Source organism: Microtus pennsylvanicus, unplaced genomic scaffold (genome assembly GCF_037038515.1).
Source record: "Microtus pennsylvanicus isolate mMicPen1 unplaced genomic scaffold, mMicPen1.hap1 Scaffold_68, whole genome shotgun sequence".
Lineage (NCBI taxonomy): Eukaryota > Metazoa > Chordata > Mammalia > Rodentia > Cricetidae > Microtus > Microtus pennsylvanicus.
The window spans coordinates 12,511-34,347 of NW_027461002.1; the positions used below are offsets into that span (position 1 = coordinate 12,511).

A 21,837-nucleotide genomic window follows, 5' to 3' on the forward strand; every position below is an offset into this window, starting at 1 on the left:
GGGATTATTCCACATTCTCCACCAGGCCAGGTTTTATTCAGTTTCAGGGAGTGAACTGAGAGGCTTTGTGCATGCCAGGCAAGCACTCCACCCGCGAGCTGATCCTCAGCCCCTTACCAAGGGATTTCAGACACTGTACTCCCGCCTTTGTCTACACTTACAGCGACATCACCTTGGTGACCATCTCAGTGCTGTTCTGTGGTGTTCTGTGGTAGATTTCAGTTCCTAAGCATGCTTGACTTTCAGGCCTGTCTGTGCTAACCTTGGGTACCAGCTAGGTTGACTGCATCAGGGAACTTGGTTTGAGATGGAATATGAATAAAACCTAGACACATAGGGTTCCTCGAGACAGTTTCGGGAAGCTGCGTATGATGGTATATGTGCCTGTAATCCCATCCCTCGGGAGTCTGAGGCAGGATAGTGAAAGGAGAGACAGGGGGATTAAGAGTTCAAGACCAGCCTCAGCCACATGTCAAATTTGAAGTCAATATTGGCTAGATGAGACCCTAACTCAAAGTAACAAAAATAAAAACAAAACAAAGAAATGAATAGGAAAGAATACATATATGTTTTTTTCATAGGCTTATTTATTTACCTGTTAGCATGCTTAGTAAGCACAAAGACCTATGCTCTTCCCCAGCACCCAAACTAGGCTAGATATGACAGCTAGAGAGAGAGAACAGAGTGAAGCAGGTCTCCCTAGGCGGGGTAGGTGGCACCTCGTTTCCTAACAGCCCACCACTAAAGACTTCAAGTATGTTTGCTTCTACTTCTGACTCTGTCCCTCTTTTCAGGTGACGCCATCAGCGCAGTTGCAGCCCCCTGTGGCAGGATGACTTGAGGATGTGGATGATCTGCGGTACAGCCACAGCCTGACCAAGGTCCGCATGCCGCCACCACTCCGGCCCCTGTCCCCTAGCCTGGACCGTGCATTCCCGACAGGCGTCCTTGTGGACGCAGGAAGCACAGGAGTAAGTCTTCTGAGCCTGTGGAGCAAGCAAGTGGCTGACAGAGGGACCCCCCGCCTACGGTTTCTTAGCTTGTCAGAAACATTCTCCCACAGCGGCTCCACAAGATGACCAGCCTGTTCCGCAGGAGTAGCAGCGGCAGCGGCGGCGGCGGTGGCGGAGCCACCGGGGCTCGCGGGACCGGGACCGGGACCGGGGCCGGGGCCGGGGCCGGGGCCGGAGCTGGGGCCGGGGATGGCAGCGCAGCTCCCCAAGAGCTCAACAACAGCCGGCCGGCCCGCCAGGTGCGCCGCCTCGAGTTCAACCAGGCCATGGACGACTTCAAGACGATGTTCCCCAACATGGACTACGACATCATTGAGTGCGTGCTGCGTGCCAACAGCGGCGCCGTGGACGCCACCATCGACCAGCTGTTGCAGATGAACCTGGAGGCGGGTGGTGGCAGCACCTATGAGGACAGCTCGGACTCGGAGGACAGCATCCCACCAGAGGTAGAGGCACGGTTAGACAATTCACCACCAATAGTGGTTCAGTCTCTCTTAGCGGCTCTGGGTTAACCCCCTCCCCGGAGGGGGTGGTAGGGCAGCTGGCTTCTAACCAGCAATTATCTCTCTTGAGACTTTTGATCAGGCAGTGACCTATAATATGGGTAGCAACCATGCAGTAGTTTAACAAACACTCAGCAAGCAAGTACCCACCCATTGGTATGCTAAGGAATAGGACAAGACCCCCGAACTAAGGAAGGTGCTTGTTTAAAATGTAGGTAAAGATCCCTTTGAGTTCAAGGCCAACCTGGTCTACAAGAGCTAGTTCCAGGACAGGCCCCGAAGATACAGAGAAACCCTGTATCAAAAAACAAAAACAAAAACAAAAAAAAACAAAGCTGGGTGGTGGTGGCACATGCCTTTAATCCCAGAGGCAGAGGCACGCAGATCTCTGAGAGTTTGAGGCCAGCCTGGTCTACAGAGTAAGTTCCGGGACAGTCAAAGCTACACAGAGAAATTCTCTCTCATAAAACAAACAAAAAGAAAAAAAGAAAAGAAAAATGTAGGTATGTAGGTTCCACTCCAACACCTGACCCCTCAGTTCCAAGCCTGAAGTCTCTGGTGTATATTTTTCAAGAAAGGCTCTTGAATGGCAGAGTATCACCTTAGCCAACCAAATCAGACAATGTTTTTGGAGCTCCCGGGCTAGTGTGGATTGGAGACAGGAGTTGGACCAGAATGAGAGAAGCAGGAGCAGAGGAGAGACTCACACCAAGGGCAGGGAAAAGATGTCCTGGCTCCAGGACCAGAGAGAGGGCGAGTGATCAGTAAGGCTGGCCACACCCTCCACTCAGAAGAGTTGGAGAGCACCACTACAGACAGGGAGCTGGGGGTGCTTGCAGAGTGAGGCCGGCCTTCATCAGCTCGTCCTCAGATCCTCATAAGGAGGGAGCCGTTCCCAGGGTGGAGGGCACATCCAACCACAGTGAATCAAGGCCCACCCCACCCTTGGGGAATAGCCGGTTTTCTATGGCCTCATTCAGGAGTTCAGTGTCCAGCTAACCCCTAGCCTAAAAGGACATGAAGTTCTCAGGGCAAAGGGTGAGGCATGCAGCTAGTACAAGAGCCATGGATGAAACAAGAACCAGAAGATGGGAACACGCTCCACTCTGTTCTTTCCCATCCTGAGGGTTGAACCCAGGACCTACCTCATACATGCCGTGCAAGCCCTCTGTCTCCCAGCCACTCCCCAGCCTTCTTTTTACATAAGCTCTCTCTGTGCAATCCAGGTGAGTTTTGTGCTTGCTCTGGAGTCTAGGCAGACCGTGAACTCTCCATTCTCCTCCAGTAGCCGGAATGGCAAGCGCGCTCCACCAGGCCCAGCTGAATCCCACTGTTCCCACAGTCCATACTGTGCCGGGTATCTCCGCTGCTTCAGAAATACATCTTTTCTGTTTCTCAAACTTGATGAGAACCGGCACCTTTGTTTACATAAGAACTCTGGACCAGATTCGACTTCAGGACCTGGCCTTTTTGCTTCTCCTACCTCCCTCTTCCCTCTTTAGTGAATGTTTCTAGGATTCTCGCTCCATGGAGGAGAAGCTGTAGGGGTAACAATGATTTGTGTCAGTGTGGTATGCTCTCCCCAGGCAGATAGCAGGTACAAGGGGAAGTTTTGCAATGAGATGTTGTGTGTGTGTGTGAGAGTATGTATGTATATACATGTGTGTGTGTGTGTGTGTGTGTGTGTGTGTGTATGCGCACACGAACGTACATATAAGCCAGAGATTGATTCGGATGTTAATCCTCAGAAGCCAGCTCCCTTGGTTTTGGGGGGTAGAGTCTCTCTCTAATTAGGCAAGACTGGCCGACTGGGAAGCTGCAGGGAGAATTACTGTTTTACTCCGCATCCCCTGCACTGGCTTTACTAGTGTGAGCCCCAGTCCAGCTTCTAACACAGGTGCTGTATATTGAACCCAAGTCCCCAAGCTTGTGTGGCAAGCCCTTTACTGACCGAGCCACCTCCCCAGCCCTATTGATGCTGTCCTTGCACAGCTTTCTGCCACCTTTTCCTCTGTCTTACACCCCTTTGACCTGTCTGCATCGGTCAACGGGGAGAGCACTGGAAAATCCAGACCCTTCTCGTTGAAAGGAGGTGTGCATGGTGCACGTGGAGGTGCATTCTTTCAGTGTGAGCTGGAAGTTCCCTGCATGCTTTGACTCTCTATGGTCCTGTTGGTGCTGGAGGTCTGGCAGGCGGGGCGTTTCCTGCCTTGCCCACAGTGCCCGTGGCATCGCAAGCCTCTGCAAGGCTTCTTCAGCCCCAGGCATCCGTCCCGCGCTGCACTTCTGTTCCCAAGCAGTCTGTTGTCCCAGTCGAACCCCTTCTCAGCTCTCCTTGGCTCTCTCCCAGCCCCCACCTTTGGAGCCCTGCCTGGGCCCATCAGCAGGCAGCTCCTGAGCCAGCGTAAAGTGCTGCAGAAAATTTATGAGCCGTAGTCAGAATGACAATAACTGCTGACTGGAAAAAGCCCCCCTCTCTAGAGGCTGATGGATGGTGGGCTGGCCCAGGGGGTATCCTTGTCACAGAGAAACAGCTCCTGTCAGATAAATGGCCCAGACCCTGCCTCCCTACTAGGCTCCGGAACAACTGGCAGGCATCCATCACCCACAGTGAGTTAGGCCAGGAGGCCACAGAACCTCCAACACCTCTAGAGCCAGAACAAGCTCCTGTGGTTGGGAAGATGGAGCGGGGGCAGGAGGATGCTGGGGTTCTTTCTCTGGGACTACAGATCTCTGGAGCTGACCTGCTCACCACCTGCCTTCTTCCCACTGTTGACACAATCCTCTCTTGAGGCTAGGTTTGCTGCTCCAGGAAGCTGCACTCTAGCACACAGGGGCTGCCCACATCCCTGCCATCCTTGAGTCTGGGCGCATGGCACAGTTCAGAGGAAACCCACAGAACTCTCCTCTCCCTCCCACCAGACCAAGTTTAGCCTGGACCCTGTCCCTCAGAGCCAAGAACTGTGGGAAACGGGGGCGTGTGGCTGAGGGAGGCCGCGAGTCCTCTGGGCACCCTGGGATCTTGGCTGGCACCTTCTGTACTAGGCAACAGGGAGTCAGTCACCAGGGACCAGGACCCATTCTTCGCACCATTCCCTTTCCCTGGCATCTCTCTCCTTCCTGATGGGATGTGGGGTGAGCAGCATGGTGGCCTGGCCAGCCAGGCGGCCTCATTCTTCTTTTTTTCTGCAGAAGCATCTGTTTAAATACTTTCCGCCTCACAGGAAAGAGCCCGCATTCCAGGGCGGGTGCCTCCTAGGGTCAGGCTGGCGTGCAGAGCACTGAGTGCGTGTGCACAGTCACTACCAGGACAAGTGCACGCTCTCTACCAGGGCATCCCTGCCAGCCTCCCTGTGCTGGGCACGGCTGGCCTAGGGCTCAGATGTGTCTGTGGAACCTGGGTGGACAGAAGCAGAGAGAGACACAGCTTCTACAAACTCAGAGTTCAGATGGGGCTGGAGGAGTCAGGGGCTGAGTCAGTTAGGGCCTCCTGAGCCCCTTTCAGGTTCTTTGGTCTCTGAGAAAGTGGGAACAGAGCTGTGAGGCCAGGGTGGGGCACGGTGTGTGGCCGGGAGACAGAGCTCTGCCCAGATGCCTCTGGGGGCAGATTCATATCTACCGGATATTAGGAACTCAGCCATGCCCTACCCTGGACCTTTCTCTGCCCTGCCCTGCTTCCTGCCTCCTGGGTAAAGAGAAGGGTCTAGAGGGGCAGTGAGAAAACTAGGCTGGGTGTGCAGACTGCCTGAGGGGAGGTCGCGACTGTGGAGACCCCGCCCATGTTGTAGATTCCTATCTAAAGCCGGCAAGTGATTTTGTCATTTTACTTAACCAGACTTAGCCGCACAGAGCCTGTAATCTGAGCCCCTCAGCAGGCTGGGGCAGGAGGGTCAGAAGTGTTGAGGGCTGCTGTCCTCTCTGTGGCGATGTGGTGCCCATGTGGTGCCGTTACCATCTTAGAGCAGCTCACAGCAGCAAGCTTGGGCCTGTCCCCTCACAGAAGGCAGGGAGGGTCACTAGCAAACCGGCACCTAAGCTCTTAGCCACGCCCTCCTGCACCAGCTGTCTGCTTTTCTGCTCCAGTTGCAGCTGGTTAGAGACGCTGGAGTCCATAAGAGATTTGCTGAATCAGGGACTCTATGAAGGTGATACAGCTGTTGGGGGAGGTGTCGCTCCCTCTCAGTAACTCCTAGACTTGGGCAGGATCACTTCTTAGGCCTGTCGTTGGCATCCTCTCTTGTTCACACCTCCCCAGAAGTAAGGAAACAGGTTGGAGACCAGCAAGGGCAACATAGTGGGCCCCTATTTCAAAATCCAAGGTAAAAGCCAGGTAGTGGTGGCTTAATCCCAGCACTTGGGAGGCAGAGGCAGGGAGATCTCTGTAAGTACAAGGGCAGCCTGGTCTACAGAGGTCCAGGACAGACTCCAAAACTACAGAGAAACCCTGTCTCAAAAAAAAAACCCCAAAAATGAAAACAGCAAAAAACAACCCCCCAAAAAAAAAACAAGAAAGAAAGGAAGGAAGAAAGAAAAAAAGAAATTCAAGGTGAAAAGAGTTGGGCTGTGGCTCAGTGGTGGAGCAATTGCCTCATGTGTATGAGGCTCCGGGTTCAATCTCAGGCAACCACAAAACAAATAAGACTAAGACACACTCGGGCCTGAATTTCCTCCTCTGTAAAATGGGATTTCACTTGCTAGACTGGTAGGGTTCAGATGACAGATGCGGAAGTACAGAGGAGGAGATATGAATGATATCATCATCAGATAATAGCACAGCTGTCCAGAGGACACTGGTCTCAAGGGTGCAGCCCAGGGAGGTGTTGCAGCACACGCGCTGGGCACCAAGCATGATAAACCTCTCCCACAGGCCCGCCTTCCCCAGCTCCCCACCCTCACTGTCTCTTTCTTCCACCCTGTGTTCATTTTGCTGCTCTTGAGCACTGCCCGGGTAGGTGCCGCTGCCATAAACCATCCTTTGAGGCTGCGTGTTGTCTTCTTTCCCGAGTATAACTGAGGGGCCGTGGGAGCCACATGTTAATGTTAGTAGTACCTGAGGCTGGGATTGCGAAGAAACAACTTCTGGCATCAATGCACAAAACTCGCCCGTACCTGGTCTCATCTGAATGTCACTGAGCTTCAAGGATAGGTTATTAATATCATTGTCAATAATTATTACTATGTATCTCTCTGTTGTCTCTGGTTCAGATCTTGGAAAGGACTCTGGAGCCGGATAGCTCTGAGGAAGAGCCTCCGCCTGTGTACTCACCACCGGCTTACCACATGCATGTGTTCGACAGACCTTACCCGATGGCTCCTCCAACTCCACCTCCCCGGTGAGAATCCATTTGACCTCAGAGCACAGCACGCAGAGATGGAGACAGGGGTTGGGGTTGTATTAAACACCGTGGGAAAGTGACTTCCCCCACAGCAGACTTCTACCATGGCAAGGTACATTTTATCCAGACACCAAGGAGAACTTTCAAAACTTCAACAATGAGGGGCTCGAGAAATAGCTCTAAGCATAGAGGTCTGGGATTGAATTCCTAGCCCTCTACACATAAAAGCAGGGCACAGCAGCACACATCTGGAACACCAAAGCTAGAGCAGCAGGGATAGGCAGATCCCTGGATTTCAGTAGCCAGCTGGTTTAACCAATCAGTAGGTTCCAGGTTCGGTGAGGAAACCCTCCTAAAAGTCAAGTGGAAGGCTAGGGAGATGGCTGTCTGTCTGTCTGTCTGTCTGACTGTCTGTCTGTCTGTCAAGTACCTGCAGAGTAAACACAGGGACCCAAGTTTGGATCCCATGTAAAAAGTTGGCGTAGCAGCCTATGCCTAGCGGACACAGTTAATTAACTATGGTTCAGCTTCCAGCTTCTTGGAATGTGTAATCAAGGGAGAGGCAGGGTAGGGAGATGAGCTCATGAAATATCGTACAGTCCCTTCTCTTCCCCGGCCCATGGACACATTAGAAATTAATCATTGTGCTGTCTCTTGCTGAGGCAAGATGAACCCCAGAATCCCTCCCAGCCCAGCACCCCCAGAAGCCATCAGTCACCCCTGGGCTGGTGATGCTGAGAGGTTTTAAAGCGATGTGAAGATGCATCTTTTTCTGGGCTGGTTTCCTGACTTGAGACAGGAGAGTGGACTGCAAGGTCCCCAGAGACTGTCTCAGCTTCGAGATTCTTGTGATTTAGAAGCTTACAATGAAGCTAGCTGCCAGCAGTGTCCACTGTATGTGAGGTGCTTGCTTTTCTGGGCCCTGGGTTTGGTGGCTGCTAGAGCCTAGGTGTGGTCACTTTGTCCCGGAAGCTGCCGTTTCTTAGAATGACAGACTGGGCAGGAGGGGATGGTATAATAGGGACTTGCTGTAGTGATCCCCTCGATTCTAGGCATCTTAGGAACCCCAGAACAGTAGTAGTGGGGAACTTGGAAACCAGTAAGAACAGCTGCCATTTGCCACATACCCTTCAAAGGCCAGAGGCTGCCGTGGCTCTTTACCTGGCGACTTATGTGGTGAACACTGCCGTCACCCGTTTCATAGATGAAGATGCTGATCCAAGGCTCAGAGCTGGGGTGTGACCTCAAGGCTCTTCACACTATGCCATCAGCTCCCTGCTGAGGAATCAGGCTATAGCTTAGGGAGCTGAGAGGCTGGAAGGTTAGCTGGGCAGGACAGAGGTCATCCATCTGGTGAGGGACAGGACACAGCAGGGACCTATCACCTTGGTATAGGGGATGCAGGCTAGGAGGTGGGAGTTAGGTGCCTGGGTGAGACTGACCTGGAGGCCACACCTGTGGAAGCGTACTGAGCTCAGGGGTCAGTGACTTTCCTGTGCCTTCTGTTTTGTTGCTGTTTCCAGTGTTTCCTTTGTGTTTGCTGTGACAAAATGCTTGAAGGAGAGGAGCTGAGAGAGGAGAGATTTACTTCCGCTCGTGGTTTGAGAGGGGTTTTATCCCAGGATGGCAGGGAGGGTGCGGTAGAGCAGTCCTGTCAGCAAGAGGGCAGCAGGGGCGTGGGTCTTCACATCACCGTGCATCAGGAAGCAGAAAGGACTGGCCCGGAGCCAGAGGCAGGTGGAACCTTCCAAGCCTGCCCCGAGTGACCTGCTTCCACATCCAGATCCCACCTGGAGAGTCCATAACTTCCCAAAGCTGTGCCACCAGCTGGAGACCAGGTGTTCAAACATACAAGCCTGTGGGGACATGGCAGACCCAAGCCATAGCATTGAGTCCCAAGGACCTAGATCCCTTCAACCACATTTATTTATTTATTCATGCATGTGTGTGTGTGTGTGTGTGTGTCTGTCTGTCTGTCTGTCTGTCTGTCTGTCTGTCTGTCTCTGTGTGTGGTGTGTGGCTTGTCTTCTGGGACCCTCCCCTGTAGATCAGAATTTAGGGGAACCACATGGGAGCCCAGAAATCTGCTATCTAAGACATGGCCTTAAACACACACACACACACACACACACACACACCAAACAAACAAACAAACAAACGAACGAACGAACAAATTCTTTTGGAAAAGCCTATTTATGAAATCCTTCCCAGCCAGGTCCAACATGCTGTGGTAAGTGTGGACCCTCCCACCCCCAACCTATGTTTGAAGTTCTAGTTTTGGGGCTCCAGAGGCTCAGTCTCTGAAGATCTTCTTGGCCTCTGTCTCCTTCCCCCTTCCCTACTGAGTCCTTGGCTTCATCTGCCTGAGTCTCCAAAGTCCAGGAGAGGCCCCTCCACACAGGCCGCCTGCTGCTTTTGTGTTGAAATTGCAGCCTCGGAAGTTTTGCCTCAAAGTTCATTTCTGACATTCCTTTCCAACCACAATAGAGTGGCTGGGCTGCCGAGGCGGGCCATCCGCCTGCTGCTGAAGGTGACTTCATCCCAGCACTTGGGGAAGGCTGAGTGGGGTTCTTTCTCCAGGACCCTTGTCCAGAAGCCGGGGAAACCCCAGGAGAAGAGGTCTCCCTGTGTAAGCCCCTATCCCGTGGGCATCCCAGAAACAATGGCTGGAGGGTCTTGGTCAGGCTTTGAACTCCCTCTGCAGCCATCTTGGGTAGCTTCCAGGTGTGACTGAGTTGGGGTGTCCACTTCACCCCTAAGGAAGCCTGGATAAGCCTTCTCCCATTGTGGCTGGAAGTGGTGTCTGTGAGAATGACAGATGGGCCCTGGGAGGAAAACAGAACTTGGGACAGGGCCTTAAGTGGCAGAGCATTGCAGAGGAAACCTGGCCTAGGAATGAGCGTCCTGGGTTCCCCTGTGGGCGCCTCTCTGGGGATCCCTGTATGTCTTCAAGCAGCGAGCTGAGCTCCCCCTAGCACTTAGCAGCTGGTTATCCGTCTGCTCCTGCCCCCGCCCTCCCCTCATACCCACCGGGCCACCAGCCCAAAATAGAAAAGGAAAGGAAGTTATTTCCACAAGTTAGCAGCAGACGGAAAGGCTCCCCTCCAGTGAGGGGGTGGAGGGATTCCTGAAGCTGGAGGCCAAATCAAAGCCAGGCTGAGCCCAGCATGGCCCCCACCACCCCCAGCCGCCTGCCTTCTCCGTGTGTCATTTCCCTGATTCAGCAGGACACGTGTCCTGCGGTTGCCACGCAGCAGGCTGCTGAGGAGCTGTGGAACTCCTGGCCCAGCTCCAGGCTTCCTTCAGTCCTGGGCTTAGAGATGGAGCCCGGGGGTCAGAGAAGCCAAGCCCTGTTCCTCTCCTGACACAGGCACACCTTGCATAAGAAGAGGTCCCATAGACCCCTTGGAAACAAGAATGTAACCCTGGCCTCCCAGCAGTCCACACTGCAGCTCATGGGGGGTAGGGGAGCACCCAGTACCTTGGAAGGAGGTCAGCAAGGTCTAGATTTGGTAATGAAGCACCAGGGGCCTGAATTGGGGTTTTCCCAATGTCCCCCACCCTTTACTGACTGTAGTTGAGCCAGAATGGGAACTCAGATCTGCTCTATTGTCCAGGAATCTTGGGAGCTCCCTTCCCCAACAAACCAAAGACAGGATGGGCTGTTGGCAAGCTATTCGTCTGCTGTTGGGTGGAGTGGGAGGAATATCTGCTACTTAATAGTCCAGCATTGTGCCAGCTGTTAGGGACACAGGCACAGAAACATATGGCCCCCACCCCAGTCTGTCGGTATATTCATAAAGTTGTATCTAAATCCACAACACTGATATTTGCACCAGAGGCACTGAGTGACAGGGAAGCAGCCCAAGGCCAAGGCTGAGGAGATAAGGAAAGCAGAGCAGGAGACAAAGAGGTCCCCACTGCTCCTGGCCTGGCCGCCTTCCTTCTTGGTATGCCATTTCCCTCACCCAGCAGAATACAAGGCCTATACCTTTGTCCTGAACGCAGCGTGGGCGCAGGATGCTCTGAGTAAGACCTCCGACTACCTGAGAACCCCTGACAGGCCCACAGAGCTGTGGCTCAAGGCCTGACAGCTCCTTGCTCTCCTCACCTTCCACCCCCCAGGATTGATGTCCTAGGCTCTGGACAACCTGCAAGCCAGAGTCGCTACAGGAACTGGAACCCACCCCTGCTGGGCAACCTTCCTGATGACTTTCTCCGAATCCTGCCCCAACAGATGGATAGCATTCAGGTAACCGGTCGCCCTCAGATCCCCATGCCTGCCTGCCTGTCGAGTGTCTCATCTGCGCTACACACTCAATGTCAGCCGGATTTGCTTCCTGGTTTCCAAGCCCTGGCTGAGCCGCTTTTGTTGAATCGAGTTTCTAAGGAAAGAGAAATGAACCCATGGCCTTGCTTCTCATCTGGCCCGATGGTTAGGGTTAGGGTTAGGTGGCCCAGGGAAGGTGGCAGCCTGAGGAAGCTTCAAGCTGGAGGGAGAAAAATGGGGTAGCCAATGGTCCAATGGTGGGGTCCAGGACTGCTCCGGGAAGGTGCCCCTGCTGGAGGAGAACATGCAGCCGATGAAGGGAGCAGTATGGGACTGGGAGTCTGCGGACAGTGGTTGAACTCTTCGCATATAGTTTCTCAAGATGATTTGGGTTCCAGAAGAGGGAACGAGGTGGCCCTGGATTGGGGGGGAGGAGTCCTTTTCATGTCCTCCCTGCTTTTTTTTTTCCTGCGGAGACAGTTCTGAGTTGTTCCAGTGAGTTTGCACCAATAACTGGATCCTATTGGGAAGAGGGGACTCCAGGGTGGGGCTGGAGGATTCTGGGAAAGCACCCATGTGTCTACAGGTGTGCATGGATTTAAGCAGGTGATCTGTATGCTCGCTCTTCCTCAGGGTCACCCTGGGGCTTCCAAGCCTATGGGTGGAGAGGGAGGCCTACCTCCAGTGCCAGGCCCCGGTGTCTGCGACCAGGACAGCCGCTGGAAGCAGTACCTGGAGGACGAGCGGATTGCCCTCTTCCTGCAGAATGAGGAGTTCATGAAGGAACTGCAGCGCAACCGTGACTTTCTCCTCGCACTGGAGAGAGGTAGGCACCAAGCCTCACCACCAAAGAAGAGAGTGATGTGGGCAGTGGCCTCAGGCCTCAGGAGAGGGTTGTGCTGAAGGCCACTATGCCAGGTGCTTTTTGACCTGCATAAGTGTAGCCCTTTCTGAGCCATGTAGGAGCCCCAGGGTTCAGCCATGGGGGTTTGGGAACACCTGGGAACTCAGAGGAAGAGGGGTGTGCCCACCGGGGCCTTCTCCTCTGCCCTGCATTAGCCTTGGCTTGGATGCCAGGAAGGAATGCTGCCTTGCATTCCCACCAACCTCTAGCCACAGACGGAGGTACCATGTCTTGAGCCCTGCGAACAGGGTGACTGGCTCCGTGGGTGCCAGGATGGGAGGCTTCCTGAATGGAAGAGGTGAGAGCAGAGTATTTGCATGATCTATGGGTGGGTTACCCTGGTCCCCAACCTGTCTGCCTTTTATTCTGAGGTAGGGTTTGGAAGACAGGGCTGCAGAAGCAGTCCTGTAAAGGTCACAGAAGGAGGGGGCGGAGGGAAGGAGGGAGTCTGATATGTTTGGGAAGGATGGAGCAAATTGTCCCGCCAGGATGTTGGGCTGGAGAGAGCAGACACACAGGTGCACAAACGAGACTTGGCTGGGCACACAGCTGCACACCTGCAACCCCAGCGTTAAGGAGGCTGAGGCAGGAGAACCGGGAGTTCCAAGAGAGCCTGGGCTCCATCTCGAAACCCTAAAACAATAGAATAAAATAGGTTTGGACTCTCAGGAAGCTGCTAGTTCTGACATCCCAACATCGCAGATGCTTGTTAGGCAGTTGTTTCTATTATCACAAGTTCTTCAGGAGCTGATAGACACTGTGCTTACATAGTGTGTGTGTGTGTGTGTGTGTGTGTGTGTGTGTGTGTGTGTGTGATTTATGTGTGCTTCGGGGGCTCAGCCTCCAGCAGCCTCCAGTGTGCCCCTGGGTGCCCTGGAGCTCACTTCCCTGATAGAAACCATATCCTTTTGCAGATCGATTGAAGCATGAATCCCGGACATCCAGATCCAGCAATGTGGCTGTCGGAAATGACTTCGCCCTTCCCTCCTCTGTCCCAGGTAAGCTTGCTTTCCTGAGAGAGAACCTGGTGGGCTCAGTGGGCCCACATCCCAACTTTACCTTCAGTTTTGAGAGTTTAGGGGTAGGATGAAGAAACAGACCAGGCCGGGCGGTGGTGGTGCACGCCTTTAATCCCAGTACTCAGGAGGCAGAGGCAGGCGGATCTCTGTGAGTTTGAGACCAGCCTGGTCTACAGAGCTAGTTCCAGGACAGGCTCCAAAGCCACAGAGAAACCCTGTCTCGAAAAACCAAAAAAAAAAAAAAAAAAACAGACCAAGGGTGGGATCTGAGGCCCCTCAACAGACCAGATGGGAGGCCTCCTGTGAGGTGAGATATCCCCTTCAGTAAGTGTCCCTAGGTCCTTCTGTCCTGGGAGCTGTCGGTCACCACAGGCTGGCTGACCTTCCAACTATTTCCGGATCTTGAGCTACCAGAGGACACACTGAATCATGTAATGTCCCTTAATAGCAACTGAGAATAGGGAGGCCTTGGAGTCTGATGAGGTTTGGCCCAATGAGGCTTACTGCCTAATAGCAAACCAGCAAAGGCAAGACACCTGTGTTGACCGTATCTGGTGTGTGGAGAGGAAGAGGGTGACATTAGTCTGGGAAGGGCTCATTCATTCACTTAAGTGACTGAGGACTGCCTGCTCAGACCCCTGCCGTGCCATAGGTGAGGAAAAGAAATTCTGAGCATTGAATTCTAGGTGGTTCAGCAAGAACTGCCTCAGGAAGGCCAGAGAAGCCCAGTTTGCAGTCCCTAATATAACTGCCTTCCCCACCCCCACCCCGAACTCATGTCAGACTACCCCATGGCTTCCTCCAAGGCGAGTGTCAATACGGCTTGATGCACAGACTCTAGCTGAGCTGAGGTTGGGAGTGGGAACAGAGGCCCTGCTTTAGTACTTGGCCCCTGGATCCCTGACCGGTTACTGCCCTCTCCCCATGTACATATACAAAAAGGCTCAGCCGTTTTTCTGGGAGCAGAACCTCCATCCTAGAGCTGAGCCGGGAAGGCAAGAGCAGAAGGGTAAGGCGTCCTGCTAATCCCCGCTCAGAGAGAGACAATCCCATAGAACTGGTTCATAAGCGAGAGGCCAGGAGCTTAGGCCCCACCAGATGTTCGTCTGGGAGTTTTACAGAGCTTCTTGTCCTTGATCCCAAATTAATGAAGGTCACTGGGGCTGCTGAGCCACATCAGGGTGACTCAAAGGGGACCTAGCAGCCAAGGTGACTCAGGATGAGCCAAGTTACAGGGTGGTGGGCAGCAGATGAATGGCAAGAGAGACTCACACAGTGAGGAGAGAGTTAGACGCTCCCTTCAGGAGCTTCACTGGGTTCTGACCCTTGGCTGAGCCCTGCTCTGTTCCTGTTCAACATCTGGGAGGGAATAACGGAGGAGCTGACCTAGAAGGAGGCCGAGATCTCCCCGGAATTCTTGGCTCTGTGTCCTTTCTGCTTCCCTCCCACCGGAGTTAGGATGCACGGAGGGCCAGCACAACAGATGGGCTGGCCAGTGTTTAACACTGTGTTCTGCCCCGCTCTGGGTGCAGAAGCCTGGTGTGCAATCCCTAGAGATTTCCATGATGTGTATCTTGCCCACCCAGCTCCTTTCAAACTACCACCATGACTTTGAGAGTATGGGATTGTTCACAGAAGTCGAAACCTGCCAGCTGCCTTCCCACACTCGCAGCAGTTTAGACTGCCCCCATTGGCTCAGAAGAGGAAAATGCATCTTGCAAGAAGGAAGTACTCTTGCAACTCGCTTTAAACTCCAGGGGCTAGGGAAGAAGCCTGCCCTGTAGTGAAAGGACAGACCTAAACAACCATGGAGGGGCACCAACTCATCTCTTTTCCCTGGGCCATGGCAGCTGCTCATTCTCTCTCTCTCTTAGTGGGACCTCAGAGACCCAATGGGCCTGGTCCCTCAGCAGGTGTCTCCTCCTTCCAGGAACCAGTGACACCAACCCCACTGTGTCAGAAGATGCCTTATTCAGGGACAAGTTGAAACACATGGGAAAATGTGAGTCCTGCTCCCGTCCCCTCCCTGTCCCAGCTCTCTTGAGGCAGGCCCTGTGGCCTCATGAGAGGCAAGGGGCCCCCACCCCTGAGGATTTTTAATGCTATTGACTTTCGGTGAACTTGGGTGACATTTTAATCACAGGCTAACTCCCTCAGCCTTCCTGCCTTACTTTATTCTGCAGCTGAGTCTGGGGACAAATTAAGTTTAAATCCTCTTGAGCCAGCTGTCTGCTGCAAAATAATGTGTGTCAGTGTTCACGTTCTCTGTGGTGTGAGGGCTTGGCTGAGATAGGAGCCTGACCGAGTCTGCTTTCTGTGGGAATGGGAGACATTTGGGGGTACAGGAGACCTCTTCCCACCGTCTGCTTCTCGTCATAATCCCCTTTCCGATCTCAGAGACCCATAACCAGTAGGAATGAGGCTGGGATACTTTCAAGGTTTTATTTCAGGGAAAAATTTCCGATGAGTCATGGAAATCCTAGGACCAACTGTGGAGGTGGTTGGGGAGGGGCGGGAAGGCCTTGGCAGCCGGCGGGAAAGAAAGCCAAGATCTGTGGCTCTCGCCTCTCCGGAAGGAATACCCGGATCTTGGACTGGAAGCAGGCTGTGTACTTGGCTAGTGGTGGCCTGTGCTGCCCCTGGAGGCCGACCTGGGATGGCACACTTGCTCCTTAGGTGGCACGGTTTCTGCAGTTCCTGTCACTTTCCTCTTCCCAGTCCCCACCCAAGGGGCCTGGTGCTGCCCTGGCTGCCCCCAAACCTGGCGGGAAGCCATCTGACGCTCTGGCTGTCTGGAGCATGAAGGGCTCACAAGTCTCTCTGCCCCAGCCACGCGTAGGAAGCTGTTTGAACTCGCGCGAGCTTTCTCTGAGAAGACCAAAATGAGGAAGTCAAAGAGGAGACACTTGCCGAAGCTTCAGTCGTATCCTTCTGCTTGGCACTGGGATGGGGTGATGACTGCTAGGAAGGGTGATGGAGGTCCCGGCTGGACCCCCTGAAACTGGACCTTCCTGGGGAGTGCGATCTGGCTTTGTAGCTTCCCTTCCTCATTTTGCAAACCAGGACACCCCGTCATCAGCTCCCTGGACACTGTCCCTCCGATGATTCCTACGACTTCTTTGATTTTGATCTTGAGCCATCTGCATTTTGGGGGAAAACAGTAGCCCTCCCCTTGAAAGCAGCAAACCTTTCCCTCATTTTGCTAGTTGAACTGGTTCCCAGGTGCCCGGCAGCCCTGTCTCTAGAAGCCTGCTTTCTCACTTTTGGTTCTTCAAGTGAAAAGGTGTTTCCCTGTCTTCATCCAAGCTCCCATCCATGCTTAGCCAACAATGGGGCCCAAGACAGTGAAAGCTGAGTAACCAAAGGGGAGCGGGGAGAATGTCACTCTCTGTCCCTAGAGATGGGGGAAGACTAAGGAGGTTAGGGTCTGGCTGGGTGCTTGGTGGATCCCAGGAGTGGGACCTGAAAGGGGCAGTGTTACGCAGTTTGGGGACAGAGGGATGGTAGAAGCCTCTTGAGGCTGGTGGCCTGGCAGGACAGCACAGTTTTGGACGAGCTGTGACAGTTCCGTTCCTCTCTGGGGGAGTTTTCCTGAACGGGCTGGCAGGCTGGGAGCTGCTGCATCGACAGCCAACCTCCTGGATGACGTGGAAGGCCATGCTTATGGTGAGGCAGGGCGGGGAGCCTTCAGCTCTGACTTCCTTGTGATGGGTGACCCTTTGAGAGGAGGTCCTTAGTGTTTAATGTTCAGCAAGGGGACACTCAGTCTGGGAGACATGTTAAGGGTTGGCAGGCAGGTAACCCACAGAAATGTGAACCTTTGCTGTGTGGTGCACACAATGCCCCTCCCTACCCGTAGTCTCTGAAGGGATGCCCAGTGAGCCAGGCGCTGTTCCTAGGGAGCGTTCTTTAGGGAATGGGGCACAAAGAGGCAAGCCTCATACACGGACAACCACAAGTTAGAAAATTCCAGTCTAGCCAGGTGGTGATGGCTCACACCTTTAGTCTCTGCACTCAAGAGGCAGAAACAGGCAGGTCTCTGACAATTCAGTGCCTACCTGGTCTACAGAGTGTGTTCCGGGACAGCCAGGGCTACACAGAGAAACTCTATCTCTGTGTAAAAAAAGAAAAGAGAAGAAAAGAAAAAGAAAAAAAGGAAGAAAGCTTTAGTCTGAGGGCCTTGAACCTTTTACTCAGTCCCTCCCAAAGGCCACAGGGGTCAAAAGATCTCGCTAGGCCACCCATAGATGAACTCCCATCACCACGCTCTTAAAGAGTCAGGTGATAGCACACGCCTTTAATCTCAGCACTCGGGAGGCAGAGGCAGGTGAATCTCTGAGTTTGAGGCCAGCCTAATCTATAGAGTGAGTTCCAGGATAACCACAGCTACATAGGGAAATCCTGTCTAGAAGAAAAAAAAAGGAGGGTCAGGAGACACCAGACACAAGGACTAGAAAGTCTTAGAGGTCATCTGAATGGTCCATCATCCCTATCCCATTTGATAGATAGGAAAACCGAGTCCATTGTCCCTATCCCATTTGATAGATGAGAAAACTGAGACCCAAGCAGGGTAAGACCTGTCCAAGGCCTCAGGCTGAGTTCAGTGGTAGAGTCAAGACAGCACCTTTTGCCTCTCTCACCACACCCACATACTGCTACCTGAGCATCAGGATCCACGCTAAGGAACAGTCTGGGGACAGGCCCAGATGAGGTTCTGCAGGGTGGAAGATGAGGCAGCTTCCCTTTGCCTTTCAGATGAAGACTTCCGGGGAAGGCGGCAGGAGGTACCTAAGGTGGAAGAGGCCCTAAGAGAAGGACAGTAAGAGGTAAGGCTTGGGGCACAGCTCTCAGGGGCAGCTTGGGCGAAGGGGCAGCTTGGCGAACCCACCATGTGTCCTCCCAAGGATCCATACATATTTTTTGTAGCCCTGCTACCCTTGAATGCATTGTCTGTGTAGATGAGGCTCACTTTGAACTTCAGATCCTTCTGTCTCCACTTTCCAATGCCAGGAGTACGGACTTGCTGTATCACACTTGGCTTTTGTGCTTTTAAAAACTTGCTTATTTATTAATTTGACAAACAATAATCACACCTGCCTGAATCAAGATCATCATCATCATCATCATCATCACAGATGCCCTGAACAGGAAAACCAAATCAGCTTTGACCTTGAATAGTTTGCAGCCCTGTTGAGAGGGCGTTCTGGGACCCATAGTGAATATTAAGAGGGTGGTGTAAGAAGCATGTGGTCATGCACATGCAGTCCTGTGTTCAGCGCCCTGCTCAGGTTTGATGGTCAGGAGTCTGGAAATAGCCCCTGGAATGGATGCTTCTATCTGGAGCCTCAGGGTGGCCTGCCTTTCCTCCTGTCTCCCTATGTACTCTCCTGGAGTGGGGGACATACACAGAAAATGCGAGCATCTCCTGCAGAAAGGAGGCATGCCTGTCCCTCTGCAGGTGCTCCACCCCCCAATGAAGAGCTGCCCGCCCACCCACCTACTTTGTTTGCCAGGCTGCTGTCCTGGGCTCAGTGCTCAGCATCTTCTAGGCTTTCCTGAGCTGTCCTCTCTCAGGTCTGGCCCATGTCCAACCATGGAGGAACAGAAGCCCCTCTTATGATAGTTCCGGCAGTGAGCCAAGCCAAGGCCACAGAGGGCAGGGGCAGCAGATGCAGGCACCACACTCTTCCTTTTCTTGCCATCCTCTCTTCAGCTCTCTCCATGTTTCCCTGGGCTTTCCTCACCCACACACCTGCACCCCAGCTTCCTACTTTTCTGGGATAACCAAGGAAGAGGAGCTAAGGAAACACCCCCACTCCCACCCCTTCTTGCATCCCACTGGTCCCCAGGAGAAAGGTGCACTTCTCAAAGCCATTCCAACTCAGAACTTTCTCATCATTTTCGCATCTCCAGCATTTTCCCTCTCAGCTCCCCACTGTAAAACCCGAGATCCTGCATCTAAGGAAGAGTGGCCGCCCCCCTGGAAAGGGACCTAACCGAGGAGGTCACCGTCCAGGTCCAGGGCCTGTGGTGCATTCCGGTGCTCCCTTCCACATGCTCTGCCCAGGTTTGGGCTGAAACTCTTCCTGGCTTGCCTGTGACCTCAAGAGTCCTGGTTCTTTTTCCTCCCTCCTAGGAGGCTGTCACTCGTACCTCTCCCTCTGCCTGTTCATTGCTCTGCCCCCCAACCCTTTTCAGTCTTCCCCCTTCCTGTTCTAAACGCACAACTGTCCTCTTCACAGTAACTGCTCTACCAGCAGCTCTGCTGGGTCCCTGCTGCATCCCGTGGTCTTTCGCTGCAAACCATTCTCACCTCCCTGCCTTCTCCTGCCTTCTAGCTTTTCCCATCACAGTCTTGACAAATTTAGCATGCATGTCTTCCTTGCCCCACTAGCTAAGCCCGTCACTGCACATCACTGTGGTCCCACTTCTCCCGTGCTTTTCTCATGGGTCTTCTGAGCAAAACTCTTAGGAACTCAGCTTGGTGAGGCCCACCAAATTCTAGCCTGGGATTACCTTTCTGCCCCGTTAGGTCTTCTTCCTTAGTGTAGCTGCACGCGCATGCGCGCGCGCGTACACACACACACACACACACACACACACACACACACCACCCCACTAACGAGATCTGCCGTTGAGCAATGGGTGTGATCCTAAGCAGAGTTCCAGCATGATCTAGAATCGCTGGAGAAAGGAGGAGGTGCCTCATATTCTCCAGGAACCAGTGGCAGGGAAAGACCAGAGAGCTCCTTTAATGAAAACGTCACCCGTTTTCCCTACTCCCCAGGTGCCAGCAGCGTCACCTTGCCAGAGATGCTCTGACCGGGTGGAGGAAACCAGGGGAACAGCAGTGCCCTCCAGCTGCAGCCGAGACAGATGGTGCTTGCGTACCAGCGCCCGGGCTTCTTCGGCCACAGTCCAGCCCAGACACTGCCACTTTCCAAGGGACTTAGGACTTTCAGAGTTGCTTGTGATTGGAGGAGGGACCTGGAGCCTTAGAGACAGCAGCTAACCACAACCTGGTTTGTAATCTGGCTCCTCTGTCGAGGATGAGCAGAAATACAGGAACCACCCCTCACATTAAAAAAAGAAGAAGAAGAAGAAAAAGAAAAAGGGAAAAAGAAAGGTCCCAGGAAGCGTCAAGGTTGCAGTTAAGGAACTGGCAAAATGACCGATCCGGAGGCCCCTTGGGCCTGAAAAGAGGGCTTTCCTGCTTCTCTTTCCCATCACTCCTGGCGTGCCACAACGGGTCTGATCTGTCCCCTATCCCATCCCCCACCTCACCCCCGCCTTTCTTTCTAAAGGTCTCCGACATCTCAGCCTTGGATGGAACTGCTGACTCTTAGCCCAGACCTGCACAGAACTCTGGACGCTGTGGCCTTGCCGGGGTCTAGCTTACAGGGCTGCTTCTTATTAAGGGCTGGCTGTCACCTCCAGCAGCCTCCTCTTGACCCAGCAGGGATGGGGAGGGTGACCCCGGAGCTGGAGGACTCTCTCTAAGCTTGGTCTTTCGTTTGGCTGAAGACCAAAGCTGGTAATCTTGATTTACATCACAGTGGGGCTCCTCAGGGGCTGGACTGGTCCTGCTGTTTTGTAAGGCAGGGAGGTGCTGGAGGGAGGGTGACCCCGACTGAGAAGGTGTGTGTAGGCTGAAGCGCCCGTTGCAGAGGCTAGCAGCCTGGGGAAGCACCTAGGACAGGAACTAGCTGGGTGCCTCGGGTGGAGAACCAGAGCTGACCCGAAGAACACTGGTGATTCTAGGAACTCTCAGCCGGCACCAACCACTGCTAAGGGGGTGGTGGTCGCAATTGTGTACCACTCGTTCTATGATCTGGGAACTCGCTGACCTTTAGAGAAAGTTGGGAAGTCCGGGGAGGCGCGGGGACCTGGTTGAGAATGGGATCCGATGCTTGGGTGTCGGGGGCTGCTAGGGACTGGTAGGAAACGGAACCTGCTACTGGTCGAGCTTCCCCGGGCTCGGGAGAGCGGTTCACACAGAGTGACCAAGTTTGGAAAGTAGGCAGGACGGGGTGGGGGTGGGAGACCGCTCTGGCACAGAGCCAGTCCTGTGACCCCTGAAGAGAAGGACGCCTTCCCGCCCACCATGAGCCCCGGGCGGCTAGACTGTGCTCCAGACGCGTCTGGGCCTTCCCTGCTCCAGCGCCAGGCGCGCACGAAGAGAAAGCTGTAGGTCTGTGTGTGTGTCACTTTGTTATTTTTTCCCTCTTGTGTGTGGTTTTTTTTCCTTGGAGCCGTTTCATAGGAATTCCGGTAATAAAGACTTGGTGTTCTCTTGGTGCTCTGATGTGGCCGGCGATGTGGGCTGGACCCTCCCTCCTTTTCCCTCCTCAGGGGATAGGTTTTGGCCTCTGGAGAAGTGCCAAATCCTTGGGCCACCTGCCTTCACGGCCCCCACACACGCTACCACCCTCCACTCCCCCAACCCCCTCCCGGTTAACCCTCAGGGTTGTTTCTAGGGTCCAAAGGACTCAGGCTTCCTGCACACCGCCTCAGGAGATGACATCTGCTGCCTGTGCGACCTGCCGACTTTGCCTAGCGCTGCTCCTTTCTTCCTCTTTGCCACACAAAAAACCGCTTGCTGATAGGCAACAGAACAGCGTTGAGAAACCCGGCCTGTTGCAAAAGCGTCACACCGTGCCTCCCTGCATTAAAAGCTTCTGGATTAACGACGACGGCCGACCGACTGGAGGTTCCAAGATGTACACCCTAGAGGCTTGCATCTCCCACCTGAGAGGGACCACGACCGTCTTCCTCTAGAAGTATCTCAACTT

General features: G+C 53.7%; 1 protein-coding gene across 1 annotated transcript; it reads left to right on the top strand.

The window, feature by feature from the left end:
* Window positions 1–799: 799 nt before the first annotated feature.
* LOC142842410 (CUE domain-containing protein 1) lies at window positions 800–21,343 on the top strand. The gene is made up of 10 exons (XM_075959142.1): window positions 800–1,459; window positions 6,722–6,849; window positions 10,978–11,104; window positions 11,756–11,948; window positions 12,941–13,024; window positions 14,976–15,047; window positions 15,875–15,968; window positions 16,653–16,711; window positions 17,801–17,871; window positions 19,833–21,343. The coding sequence occupies exons 1-9, from the start codon at window positions 1,076–1,078 to the stop codon at window positions 17,866–17,868; spliced, it is 1,209 nt and encodes a 402-aa protein (XP_075815257.1). The 5' UTR covers window positions 800–1,075; the 3' UTR covers window positions 17,869–17,871; window positions 19,833–21,343.
* The last annotated feature ends 494 nt before the right edge of the window (window positions 21,344–21,837 follow it).